This window comes from Ziziphus jujuba, chromosome 8 (assembly GCF_031755915.1).
Source record: "Ziziphus jujuba cultivar Dongzao chromosome 8, ASM3175591v1".
Lineage (NCBI taxonomy): Eukaryota > Viridiplantae > Streptophyta > Magnoliopsida > Rosales > Rhamnaceae > Ziziphus > Ziziphus jujuba.
Genome location: NC_083386.1, coordinates 15,685,629 through 15,699,963, shown reverse-complemented (window position 1 = coordinate 15,699,963; position 14,335 = coordinate 15,685,629). Strand labels below are relative to the sequence as shown.

Genomic DNA, 14,335 nt, shown 5'->3' with positions numbered 1-14,335 from the left:
AAACAACCTTATCAGAGTCAAATACCAAAAGAAAACCATGCTTGCTCAGAAAACACTAGATTTTTATGAATGTCTTGAACATGTAACATATTGTTCAGAGTCAGGTTCTTTTCAAAGGTCATCTTCAGGACTACCTTGCCCTCCTCTTAGACTTCAGAATGGCAGAATTCCTCATGAATAACTTCTCACCATTTTTACTTAGTTCAAAAGATGTGAACAAGCTTTTGTTTAAACATATGTGGCTGGTCGAACCAGTATCAATCCATCACTCTTTAGGATTTGACCCCACCAGGTTTACTTCAAAGACAATAGTACTTAGATTGATATCATCAACCTCTCAAGTGATTGTTCTACTATATGTGCCTCTTTGTTCTTTTTCTTTTTTGATAGCATGCAGTCTGCAGCTCTGTGACCCATCTTATCATAATTGAAGTATTTTTCTTGAAATTTAATCTTCTTGGAGATCCCTCTTTTAGGCCTTAACTTGGAATCTCTTCTAGTCTTTTTTTTATTCTTAGAGCTTTGACTATGCTACACAATATTGGCCTTGACCTCGGCCTTCAAAGATCTTCTATCAAATCTCCTATTGTCATCTTTGATACAAGCCTAGAGCAACTTGTCTCTAAACCCATAACAAAGATTGATTTGGACCGTTTAATTATAAGTTATCAATGGAAGACCTCGATTGTTTATTTATATTTGAGGTAAGAACCTTGGTATGGTGAAGACTCCATAATAGGGTGCAAAATAACCTATTGATAAGTCAAATTTGAACTCCACAAGCAAATCTTGAAAAGTTCGATATAATTCTTAGAGAACCAAGAGAATCACTCTCACTTTGAACCAAAATTTTAATCTAATTTTTATTTATGATTTTTGTGCCTTTAAATAGGCAAAATAAATTACAAAACTTTCCTAAATTTGCTAAAAATAATGATGGACAAAAATTAGGTTTAGGAAACCTAATGTGGCTAGGTTTAGGAAACCTAATGTGATTAGGGTTAGCAAACCTAATTTGGCTCTTAGTTTCCTAATTTGAATGGCTTTTAATTCTTTGACAATTCAACTCTAATAAAATTAAGAAAGTAATTTAAAAACCTAATAAAAACTAAATTAGGAAAGTAAATAGGCAACATGCCAAAATCTAATTAAGACATAAATAAAAATTAATGTTTTCTTAATTATAAAATTCGGCCAAGCTTAGTTGGAAGCTATGTAGGCGCGCGTATCACCTTCCACGTGGCAAAAATGCCATGTTACCATAGGATGCCCCATCACCATCCATGTCATCAAAACTTGCTACATTACCATGTTTTAGGATTCCTTGCGTTAAGTTGTCTTTCATGTTGGCATCCACCGTTCCAATCATATGGACCAATTTTGTCTCATCTTCAGTAATAAATCTGCTTTCTTTAGCTGGAAACACCTCTTGGATTAAACCATTTAGTGCTTCTTTAAACCTCTTTGCTTTTGCCCTGGTTATTGGTCCCGTAGAGATTTGAAGTGGCTCTGTACTCCATATGGGGTGCTCTTGGTCATGTCCTCATCACGAAGTTTGCCAACAAGAGTTTTTACATCCATTTCCTCCTTTTCATGTTTAAAATAATTCTTGAAGTCTTTCCAACTAGATAGTAGCTTCTCAATTATAGATGTTACTTAAAAGGCTTCACTAATAATTCACTAATTATCATTCCTTCGGCATGAATATCTTGAATAAGCACTTGTAATTCATGTATTTAACTCATCAGAGGCTTTGAATCCATCATCATGAATTCCAAGAATCGACCTGTTACAAACTTTTTGTAACTAGCATTCTCAGTTCTATATTTGCGGTCCAAAGTTTTCCATTACTTTTTTGCTATTTTTGTGCTACAGTACACCTTGCACAAAGCATCTGACAGACCATTCAAGATATAATTCTGACACAAGTAATCAGAATGCTTCCACATAACCACCACCATGAGTGTTTCTTTATTACTCGAAGGTGCATCTTTAGTTAAGAACCTCGCAAGGTTTAGGATGGTCAAGTAAAACAACATTTTTTGTTGTCATCTCTTAAAATATGCTCCATTAAATTTCTCTGGTGGCTTAGCATCATTTTTAGGTATAGGAACCGATGCAAGATGAGACATTTATACCATAGAAGTTGGAGTTGGCACATGTGCAACATGCATAGTTAACCTCATATCAGAAGTCACATTATCTAATCCATTTACCATTTCTATAAAATCACAAAATAGAAATCAATTAGCAGTTTTAAACCCCAACAAACTAATTAAATCTAATTTCCAATAAAAAATTACAACAATGTGATTTTTCTAAGTTTCTCTTTATACACCCACAAAATGTTATATACGCTTGCAAAATTTCTATATACACCTACAAAATTTCTGTATACACTATACCACAAAATTACTGTATACATTCGCAAAATTATTTTATATACCCATTAGGGATGGCATCATCTGCTGATGTCATGCTGACATGGCAACAATACTAACGTGGTAGTTAACTGATGTGGCATCGGTTGATGTGGCTTGATGACGTGTCGTGTGGATGTGTCATGTTGATGTCACCATCTGGTGGCCAAGTGGTCCTACCACAGTGTGAAACTTGTCGCTGCCATTCACCGACATATGGCCCTACTACTGAGAGACACATGTCCCATCCATTGCCTAACACGCGGCTTGGCTTGACATGTGTCCTGTGCAAATGGTGACACATGGCCTTGTCGCTGAGTGACACGTGTTCCCTGTTGTTGGCCTACACATGGCCCTGTTTCTGCTTGACATGTGACTACATATAGCCCGGTCAGTTCATGACACGTTGCTCTTGCTACTATGTGAAACGTGGCCCTGCCACTACGCGAGACATGGAGCCTCTCTTTGCACGACACATCGCACACCAAATCGTTTGGACCAAAAATCTTGATGGATTGGGTTTGTTATTTGGCCTTGAGTTTTGGCTAAATTACTAGACTTCTTATACATGGATTGGGCTTTAACATGGGCCAAATCAAACAGAATTTAAACCTTAACCCAAGTATCCAGAATCTGGTCTGTTTACCCATTTTTGATCCGTCTTCAACCTTCAGCCGAGTCGTTTTGACTCATTTCTCAGGTAAACGGGTTGGCAAACCCAGTTGAAAATTTTTCATTATTTTTCTACATTTCGACGATAAAAAATTATTGAAAAATCATAAAAAAAAATTTATAAACGCATGGATAGTCAATTATGAGTGACCATTTTTAATAAAATAATGGAAAAAATTTTGCCAAAACAAAATAAAAGGCACGGGTAGGAGAGAAAAAATAAATTTTTTTTTTCAAGCAAAGAGATATATGACACATCTATATAACAAAGGAAATAACAATCACATATATAGAAACAAATATAAATTTGTCTTAAGATTGTTTAAAATTGTAAGAAAATTAGAAAATAAATTTTATAATTTTCAGAACCTGTATGTATGATGTTGTATTATTTGAATTGATCCGAAGCTTATGTGATACCACAATATCCTTCAGACGAATTTCACTCCATCAGTACAAATGATTTTATGATGTTTGTATCCCAGGATATAACAGATAGCTAGGTCTTGGACAAGGCACCATTAAAATTTTTTTCTGTGAACTTTCAGTATCTAAGCTTTACCACACATAATGCTCACAACACCAAAACCCAAAAATTCCTCTTTATTCAAAAGAACTCAAAAAAAGGATGTATCCTACGTTCTTTTAGAAAGCAATTTTGTCAAAAATCCATATTTCTTCAAAACCAAACACTAGGAAAAACTAAAAGATTGAGCCATTAATACCCATTAAAACTCATTTATGTCAAATCATTCAATTCCATTTATTAAAAACGTTTACATATTGATTCATTTGTCTTTTTTTTTTTTTTTTTTTTTTTCAGTTTTTTGTCTTTCTATAGTATAGTTAGATTTTGTTGTACATATGAATTCATTATAAATGTGAAGGAATTTAAAAATAAAATAAAATAAAAACTAGCACAATTTTAAATTGTGTTTCATTTGTTTTATTTATTTTATTATTATTATTATTATATATATTTTTTTAGAATCGTAGTTAATTGATCATGTCTAACTACCATTAATAATTGAAGCACACTACACACAATTTAAGAGGAATAAAAAACAAGGCCCTTATATATTTTTAACCAAGTACTATAGCAAATTATTTTTATCCTCTTAATTAAACAGTTCTAGAAATTTCAAAAACACTATAAAATGGAACTGAAATATTTTATTCTCATTGTTTTGTTTACTGAAGTTATGGAAAAATATAGAAAAATAAAATAAAATGCATTAAATGAAATTTTTTTAGAAAATTGGAAAACAAGTTTGATATACATTGTTGGGTTTGTTTCTTACTAATTTTTTAGGATGGATAGTGATTTAACAAAACATGTAGAAAAATTCAATTTTTTTTTCCCTTCCTTCGGTAAGATTTTATATTTCTTCCCAATTTCCCATTCAGTGTCGCATTTATATTTCTTCTAGTTGTCCGAATCATTTATATGATTTGGAAAAATACGTGGGCATCTTAACGTAAAATTTTATTTATTTATTTGAAATATATATTTCGGATTTTTGAATATTAAAATTTCATATAATGATTTTTTTCTATTTTGATTTCACTCAACCTAATTTGGGGCTTATATGACATTTTCGCATAATGATATTGTTTACATTTAATATATTATGTGGATGAAAGAACTATTATCGGACTGAGAAATAGGTTGAAGAAGGTGGATCTAATTAACCAAATTATTAATTTGGAGGTACTTCTTTGGTCTATAATTAATTTCATGTTGGTGATCATATGCCTTTCATTGAATTTTTAAATTAACAATCCTTTTAATTAATTATTATTAACAAATTTTTTTTGACTTTTTTTTTACAGGCAATTTCTGTTTTAGTTGGAAACAATCTGTAGTATAAGGTCATTGATTAGTTGGCTATCATTTCGTCAATGACTTTAGTCATAAATTTAATACATGTGAGTTAATGTAAAGGATAGAGTATTAATAACAGCTACCTCCAATCGTTTTATTATCTTGACACAAGTGGTTGTTTAAATTATCAATAAACATAAATATAATATATATATATATATATATATTCATTTGACCGTTTGAATAGTCATTCACTTTATATGTCGGCTTTATAAGATTTCATAATATTGTATACATATATATGCATGTATGTATCAAATCAATAAATAAATAAATAAATTAAACTTCATAAAATGTATCAAAACTTCTCTTACTTTCCATGCTTAAAGAATGCAAAAGCAAAGCAAAAATAATAAAATTTTAGTTAAAAATTAATGCCCAAAAAAAAGAAAGAATTATTAACAAAAATTATAACAATAGGATGGAAATCTATGTGGAGTCAGAAGTAAGTATTTCCATACCGTGTATTAATAATACTTAATTGCATTCTCGAAGAAAAAATTTCAAAAACTATTGAGAAGTCAATTAATTATATCATTAGATAAAACATCAGCCTCATACAATTTGTGTGGTCATTTGGCATATATATACATGCAATATTAAGACTTGAGGTTCGTAAGTGATTGAAGATTGGTCTTATATTTCTGTTTGTGATACTTTAATGACACGTGATACTTTGATAATTTTTATTAACTAGTTAACACATCATCTATCTTCTTCTCAAATAAAACTTGTATAAAACTTTTTGTTTTTTTTCTTTTCCTTATCAAACTTGTGTTCAACTATTAAAACATACAAAAATTTTTTTATGGATACAATTCAATAATAAAAATCACTACTTTCTTGAACTATTATATGAGCTCGTATTCGATCTCCTACCTCAAATATCAAAACGGGAAAAATAAATAATTTGAACAATTCAATTAAGTTCATAAGAATTTCACCCAAAAAACAATATTCAGTTCATAAGAATTTAATAAAAAAAGTTATGTAAAAATTAACCACAGTAAGAAGTCTTGAGATAATGAAGTCTTTTCACAAGATTTTTTGTTTTTTATTATGATATATTCACTCCACCATTCACATTGCATAATATATTAAAGTTAAAATTTTTATTTATTTTCTAAGAGAGATATCAAAGAGTATTCAATATATATGGAAATTTTATTGTGAGGACGGTCTGCATGAGGACCGCAGTATTAGTGACGGTTTTTTATAGTATTAACGACGGTTTTTTAGAAAATCGTCACCAATACTATGAAAAACCGTCACCAATACTATAGTCCACATGAAAACCGTCTGCACCATAAACGGACTGTCAATATATATATATATATATATCAAAATTTTGGTTGAGAATAATATTGATCATTTACAGCTTTATGTTACTCTATGGCATTGCACTTTTAAAGGGTATCTTTTATATATATATATATATATATTTCATTTTTATTAGGTTTCCACGAGTTTATAAGTCAAATTTTTTTTTTCAAAAAATAAAAAAAAGAAAAAAGAAAAGAATATTCTTGATCACGTACCCAGATATTTCAGAGAATATTTTAATAGAAAAAATTTGAATATTAATGTTGAAATGTTCATTGCACGGCATGGGTTGTTAATTCTATTTTGATTGATCGATTTGAAGTAAAGTGAAAAAAAAAAACATATATATATGGTTTTAAATCTTTAAGCTTCCATATATACCACCAAATATTCTTCTCCATTTGGGTGACAGCTTAAAAAGCAAATTAAAAATAGTAAAAAAAAAAAAAAAAATTAGAAAAGCAAATTTATAATTGAGATTTGTTATTGGATTATTTGTGAAATGCAAATCATTTTTCTTTTTAAAACAATTCTATGACATGCCAACTCGAGCAATCATTATAAAAAGAATACATTTCTACTTAATTTAAATTTTTATTTATTCTGATTTATTCTCACTATAATCTTAGGTTAGTTATTAACAAATTAAGATATTTTATGTTATTTAATATTCCAAAAATTAATAAAAACAATCAACATGTCTCCAGTGTTTGTAAGAATTCATTCCAAATCCAAAATAAAAACCCATTCCAAAGCCAAGAGACGTAGACCACACCTTGATCTCCATGGGCTTGCGCTTTAACATAATTGGTGGGGTGGTTCTTTACACTGAAAATATCTTTATACACATTATTTTAAATTAAATTACCAAAACGCGACGTCTTTTCCTCCCTTATTTATTTATTTAATTATAATTTTAAATATTAACCTTTTAACTTTTCCTTTTCTAGCTTTTCCCCCCTTTTCAGCAACTTCCAAACATGATGGTGCTCACGCCGATTGTCTATTCTTTCTCTTTCCCTCTCAAACAAACAAAATTACTAACAAATCTCAAGCATAATTTAGAAATAATTGGGTAAATACAATGCTTACTATATGATTATGTATATTCTTAATACAAAAATGAAAGCATTTCTACTTATGAGCTTGCAATTCAAGAAACTTGAGAAAAGATGGAACTAGAACTAGATGGTAGTTAATTAAGAAGGCATTACAGATAAAATTCAACAATTTCATGCCTTAGATATTTTTAAGGTCCAAATGATCTTGACCATCTTAGAATTGTTGATTCTTGAGAAATTATTATCAATAGGGCAGATTTCGCCAAAAGATCAGAGAAAAAAAAAAAAAATTTAAATAAAAAAAAGGGTGCAAACAATGTTCTATCTCATAGTTGTGCAGAAAACATGAAAAGACATTAAATATAAAGATTCCTCCTACTAATTCATTATCATTTTATTTTAAAAAATAACATATATCATTGTGAGCTAATATGTAACCCTAGTGTTTCACAGAGTCTGTACAGATACAGCCTCAATTTTGCTGAAATTATTCACATTTTCATCATCAATCCCCTTCCCTCTTTCCTCTTTCCTCTTCTCTCTAAGCATTGTATGAATGAAAAAAAATGGTACAGAATATTAAGAAGAACCAATCATTTAAGTTGAGAGAGAGAATTCAAGTATTGTTTATGCTGAACCTATTTTGTATCCTAGTTCTTAAAAATGAATCTCTAGTGGGTAAAATTCCTCCCAGAAAACCATACTTGGCAATGGATTGGTCACTGGAATTCGTATTTTCGACATTATTCTAGCATTTTCAACCCGAAAAGTCTTTCCACCATATTCTTGGTCCCAATTTCAAACCGTCTTCCACTTTATCTCAATGTGTATCATTCCATTTTTTGAATTGATTAGATGATATTTCTGATTGATTCGCCCGTTGTGAACAACATCAGTAAGATTAATTTCCACATGCCCCAATGGTTCCTACAAAATTGATGATATAATAAAGCATGGTACATTATGTTGGAAACCTTTGATATAAAGGCAAAATGATGGAAAGCATACCTTTGATGGGAAAATAAAGCCCGAACGCTTGCTCAAGACCTCAATATAAATTTTTTCATGTAAAGGGGGCTGCTCAAGCATGAACTGGAATTCCTCATTCCAAAGTGGATCACGAGTTCTTTTTAGCATCTGAAGAACCATAACAACGATAACAAAAATGTGACACTTCAAACAATTATTACAAATGAGAAGAGAAGAAGCAAATAAGCTTTTGTATGTCTTCGTAATAAGCAGCTACAATTAGACAATTACATGTTTTAAAGTTGAACCTTTTTCATCTAACAGCTTTTCACTGCTGACAATTAAGATTCAATTTGACTTGAACAAATGACCATACCAACAAGACTAAATTTTCAGTTGAGTTCAAGGAGGCAGATTACGAAGTAACAATGGACACCAATAATAGTTTGTTATAGATATAATTCCGTAGTATTCAAATTACTACAGATCCAGATTCTAGATATAAAAGAATAAGCAATAGTGTAGGTTCTCAAATCGCAGTTCTTGTCACATTTGAACTCCTAGATATCACTTTTTACCTATGTCTGTGTTAACACCTTGGAAAACTTGTAAAATGCTGGTAGTTATGAATAGTTTAGCCAACTCAAAAAAGTAAAGAATTCACCTTTGTTTTCTTCTTTTCTCCTTTAAATAGGACCGAAGCATAAGGATTGTTGTGACGTTCCCCCTCAACGTCCTCAGCTCCATGGACCATAACCAAAAGTAAACCTGCTCCACCGGGGGTCCCCTCTTCTGATGCTCTATCAATTCTGCTTTCCTTTTTACCAAATGAATCCAAAGAGCCACTGCATTTGCTGCTGAATTTGATGCTGTCTTCTTTAAAAGGGACAAAAGTTAGCTCAACCTCAATTTTCCCTCGGTTCCTCTTGTCTTGGGAATCACTAATATTTGTGTCCTTTTGCAAATCAAGAGTAAATTCCTTGGTTTCATAAGGTACTAGCAGTTTCAGGGGAACCATCTGCATTCCCAGCCTATCATGAGTCCCAACCTGGGAAGAGCATAGATAATGAGAACCAACTTCTTATATGTTCGTAAAAAGAGCTCTACATATATTGCTAACTTTTCTCATAATGACTTTTAAACATTCTAGAATGTACAGCAACCACTGACAGGAAAATGATGTCTCTGCAATTGCCTTTTGAAAAGTTTTCTTTTCTTAGGAGTGCTGAGATGATAATAAAATTATAGTCTTCGGAAATATTCATTTCGATTTAGATAACACTTCTCCAGAAAGTCTTCAGATTGGCCTTTCAACTAGTTATGACAAAGCAGGTAGTTACACCTGCATCTTAATTTTCTATTACCACTTTGCACATGATATTAAAAAAAATAAATAAATAAATATAGGCCTAGGTTGATTCACTAAACTTTGAAGTGTCTCATTTTCATTTCATTTGTACGATTACAGAAAACACAAATATTCAGTCCAAATTCGATGGGGAAATGAAACCGGATCTAAGTTTTAGAAACACATGAATGTGGATCACTGTCTGTCTATAAGAACATATCGATAATTCCATTAAGAAAATAAAAATTCTAAGGCAAGGATGCAGAAACTTATTATACTTTGTCCATTTGTTGCAGGATAGCAAGAAAGAGCCAAAAAAACCATAACAATTTGGGGCTTAGTTTAGCTAAGTTCCTATTTCGGAGCAACTAAAACAAAGGGTTAGAGAAAACAACCTTGTCCCAGTCAAAGACTTGTAATCGAAGAACTTGTAACTCGGGGTCTTTAACAATAAGCTTGAACTTCTCATTCCACTCGGGGTTCAATGTTTTCTTCTTGATGGTGGTTTTCTTTGATGGTAGCCTCTCTCCAGTCAAGCTGAGCTTGACATAAGGATCAGATGCTCCTAAAATGTCTTTCTTCAAGAGTTTAATCGCCCTGATAACTTTCACATGAAGTATCCCCACAGGTTTCTTTACAGCCACTCTAAATATAGGAATATGAAACAAATCAATAAGTATGAATGAAGGAAATTTCTTTCCTTTATATCTAAACCAACTTCAATGACTTCAGATAAATTTCATATTTAGTCCTGTGAAGTCCATGCTTGAGAAAACAAATCCTCCTTCTGGTGTTAACAGAATAATTTCGAAACCAAAAGTAAACAAAGTGACTTTATTTATATGTGACGCCAGAACTATAACCTAATATATAACATTGGAACAATCAAGTTGAAATACTCGCATCCCGAGTACTCAACCAAATCAACTAAGGTTTGAGATATAGAATCAAGAGTTCTGAAGTGGAGATTAAAAAGATAATCCAAATCAATAACACTATTAGAAGACAAGATTTTTGAAAGAAAGTGACTAAGAAAATTATGATCGTATCTCATATAAACTTACGATGAAGCATCGAGTATAGGTATTTCAAGAGTTTGGGGCCAGTGGTAGAGGCTTGCAACTTGTCTTTTAACAGTTTCCTGCAGGAAATTCAAATAGTCGGTTGAATTATATTGAAAAGAATCATAAGTCACCACCAATTGTAGAATGATGAATGATTAGGATAAAAAACAATCTCCTTCCAATAAAAGTATTACTGGTGCAGCACCTGAATATATTGATAGAGGCCAGGTATAGACATGATATCCCCTCCCAATATATTCATCCCAAAATCAACATCTGGCTGCAGATAAGTCAGAGAAAACATTGTACAAAAATAATCTTATTTATCTTAAATTAAAAAAGGCAGCAAAATAACTACTCTACAATGTGTAGAGATTATCTACTTACTTTTTCCATCAGAGATACGACAATGTTTGAAAAACAAGGAAAGGTAGGGACAAGGGGTTTCAAAGCTACCCGTACTCTTCCAGATATTTGTAAATCTACTAACTGGAATATAAGACAATCAATTTTTAGGATCAAATGCATCAACTCTGTTTTGAATTCTATAAAAGAACTATAAATTCTTTAGTTAAGGATTAGTATTTGAGGTTCTTCTGACCTGAACTGTAATGTGTAAAGACAATAACTTTATCACCAAAACTATGTCAGGATTGCCGGCCCATCTAATTGCTGTTTCCATGACTATTTCTTTCTCATTTGTGTCATAGACTTTAAGACCTGCAAAATTGTACAGAAAACAAAAATATTGGCAAAGTTATGTTTTAAAACAAGAAATATAAGAAAATTCACCTGGTAACAATGACTTTAGATTTCTAAATAAATCCTTTAAACCCAAATGGGTACAGGATTCTGCGAGGAAGAAACTAGAAGTGGTAAATTGGGAAGATAAAACTTTATTTATCTAGAAGCTAACTATGTAAACAAGATCAAAAGGTGTAACTAGAATTACCACATATTACAGGACGAAGAGTTCCGAGACTTATACTCTTAAACTCAATCGATTCAATTTGATACTTCCCTATGTACTCAGCAAACATTGGTTCTGCTATGCCTTTTATGATACTGGCAACTGGCTGTAAACAAAATCGTTAAACTCGACATCTAAACTTTTAATAATGAGACTTACAGTTGATGACTTATAATACCACCTTATCAAGGTAAGGCCACACATCTGAAAGAACTTTGTTCAACCAGTCTACCTGTGAAAAAAATACAACATATTGAAAATGATTATAGAAGTTGAGAGTAACAAGAGAATAACGAGTTAAAAAATTCATCTAAAAAGATTATACTAACCCTATCATAATCCGGGTTTTTCACCCATAATGGCATTTCAGGCAGAAGATCTTGCAATGCACATGTATCTAACTCGTAAATTGAGCTAGTAATTGGCTCCTGCACCATAAACCATGTCAAGGTACTAAACTACATGCAGACATATCAGAATTGAAACACCACACACACACACACACACATATATATATATATATATATATATATATTACTCAGGCTTGGAACAAATTTCAATTATAGCACATTGGATGGATAACAAGAACTCAGAAAAATAAGACACAAAAGAAATTGAATGGTACTTTAGTTGAACAAACAACCGATGGAATCAAACCATTCTACCATGCTCTACATTTAATTTGAATAGTGAACAAGGCAGGGTGAACATCTTCACAGCATTTTCAGTAACAGGTCTAAAGTAGCCAAACTACAACATAGGAAGCAATTAAAATTTTCGTGTATTAATCACAGGTCTACTTAGTTCAGAAAAAGGAAAACATAAAAAAAAAACAAAACAAAACAAACAATAACACAATATAAACACATTCCAAATTCCACACAAAAAAATGCACCAAACATGCTAAAAGATTCATGTTGAGTAAAATGAATTATTCATAATCAACATCAACCGCACAAAAACGTTAAAAGATTAAAAAAACAAGAAAAAAACGTAGGGTGCATTTGAATTGAAAATCAGCTAGAATTCATATTCTTAAAAACATGTTGAATTTCCCTATAGTATCTCTTTGAAGCAGCATTCCACTCTTCAGGAAAACACCATTTCAAAATACAGAGCTCTAGATGAATCAATATAATCAATTTATAATCTCACATAAAAGACTTATAAGGTGTATATATATATATATATATATATATATATTTCATTTTCAAAAGACTAAAGGACCCAGCTCACCATTAGTTGCAGTGACATTCTTGGATCACATAAAAAGTACCCATTAGACCAAATACTTTAGGTTCAAATTATAAATCTTCACAAGATATGATTCATCAAGACAAGGACTATAACATACCAATCGCCGAGGGAGAAAAAAAAAAAAAAAAAAAAAAGAAGCAAAAGAACAAGAACCTCAAAATGTTAGTACCTCCGTTTTTTTGGGTTTTGAATAAATGAAAACAAAAAACCCCGCCAAGAGTCCTAGAAGAATTCCGAAAACAAAACCAAGGATTCCCAATAAACTGCTGAGGAATCCCATTTTGAGAAAACCGCTAAAAAAAACTCAAAAGAACATCAAGAGCAATATGAAAGTAAACAGGAAGAGAAAACAATACGAGGAATAAAAGAAAGTTTTCTGAAGCCAAAAAAGGCCGCCGATAAAATCAAAGTGAGTTTAACTTGGGAGAGTTACGAACAAGAAGCAAAAAAAACTTCCTGGCACAAAACCGCCAAAACAGAGACACGTTGTTCCGAACTACTTCCCAAAAAACAAAACACAAAAGAAACGATAAACTGTGTGCTTAAAATCGACGTGGTTGTCCTACCCTTTTTGTTATTTTATACCGTTGCACCAAATTACTTTTATACCCTTCTACTTTTCTTTTATTATTTTTCTTGCTGCCCTTTGAAATTGACGATTCTGACCCAGACTCCGACAGTCTCTGGTCACTCATTAACATTGCAGTCGTATCTAAGCCGTTGGTCCACATGTACAAGAACTGTAGATCTACGTCCACATATATATATATATATATATATATATATATGTATGTGTGTGCCTTACAAAGTGATGGCCCATATCAAATTCAAGAAATGTCTGCATTTGATGGTAGAGGCTATGGGTTGCTTTCAAATTTCTTGGTCCAGCCCAATTATTTTATGTATATAAATTCAAATTCATAATTAGGTGAAAATGAAGCCAACATATTTATCTATAAAAAAAAATGACCAGTAATATGTGGACAATTTCTTCTATTTCTGCTTTACACAGTGATCTGAAGTATTTGATTAAAATAGTTTTATTTTGCAGGAATGTAATTGTTATTTTTTTTTGGCTTTAAGAAATTGGTGTTTCCAATGCTATCATGTTCTCTAATCAGTTTCTGAATTTTGATTGCACTGGGAATTGTCGTTCCATTATATGGACACAGTTTGGACAGCTCTTCTGTGATATTTTAATATAGGTTTCTGGACTTTTTGGCCCCTATTTTAAAAATAATAATATAATAAAAGTTGTAACTTTCTTTGCTTGTAATATTGGAAAAAGGCTCCACTTGGAATATTGAAATAAGTTTTGTGGTTGGCTATAAATTAAATGGAAAGGTATGGATTTTGATCATCATTT

General features: G+C 31.5%; 1 protein-coding gene across 5 annotated transcripts; it reads right to left on the bottom strand.

Annotated features, from left to right (window-relative positions):
• Positions 1-7,711: 7,711 nt before the first annotated feature.
• Positions 7,712-13,529, bottom strand: LOC107413699 (synaptotagmin-3). Of its 5 annotated transcripts, none has more exons than XM_016021715.4 (12): positions 13,139-13,529; positions 12,042-12,140; positions 11,894-11,944; positions 11,695-11,818; positions 11,344-11,462; positions 11,130-11,231; positions 10,948-11,022; positions 10,743-10,819; positions 10,074-10,323; positions 8,995-9,378; positions 8,370-8,498; positions 7,712-8,288 (listed from the first exon to the last, which is right to left on the bottom strand). In XM_016021715.4, exons 1-12 carry the CDS (start codon positions 13,247-13,249, stop codon positions 8,160-8,162), a joined length of 1,650 nt encoding a protein of 549 aa, XP_015877201.3. In that variant the 5' UTR covers positions 13,250-13,529; the 3' UTR covers positions 7,712-8,159. The 5 variants fall into 5 exon arrangements, with proteins under 5 accessions (XP_015877201.3, XP_024927203.3, XP_060675269.1 ...); XM_025071435.3 differs by having other exon boundaries at positions 13,407-13,502; XM_060819286.1 differs by lacking the exon at positions 13,139-13,529 and adding an exon at positions 12,949-13,106.
• Positions 13,530-14,335: the final 806 nt, after the last annotated feature.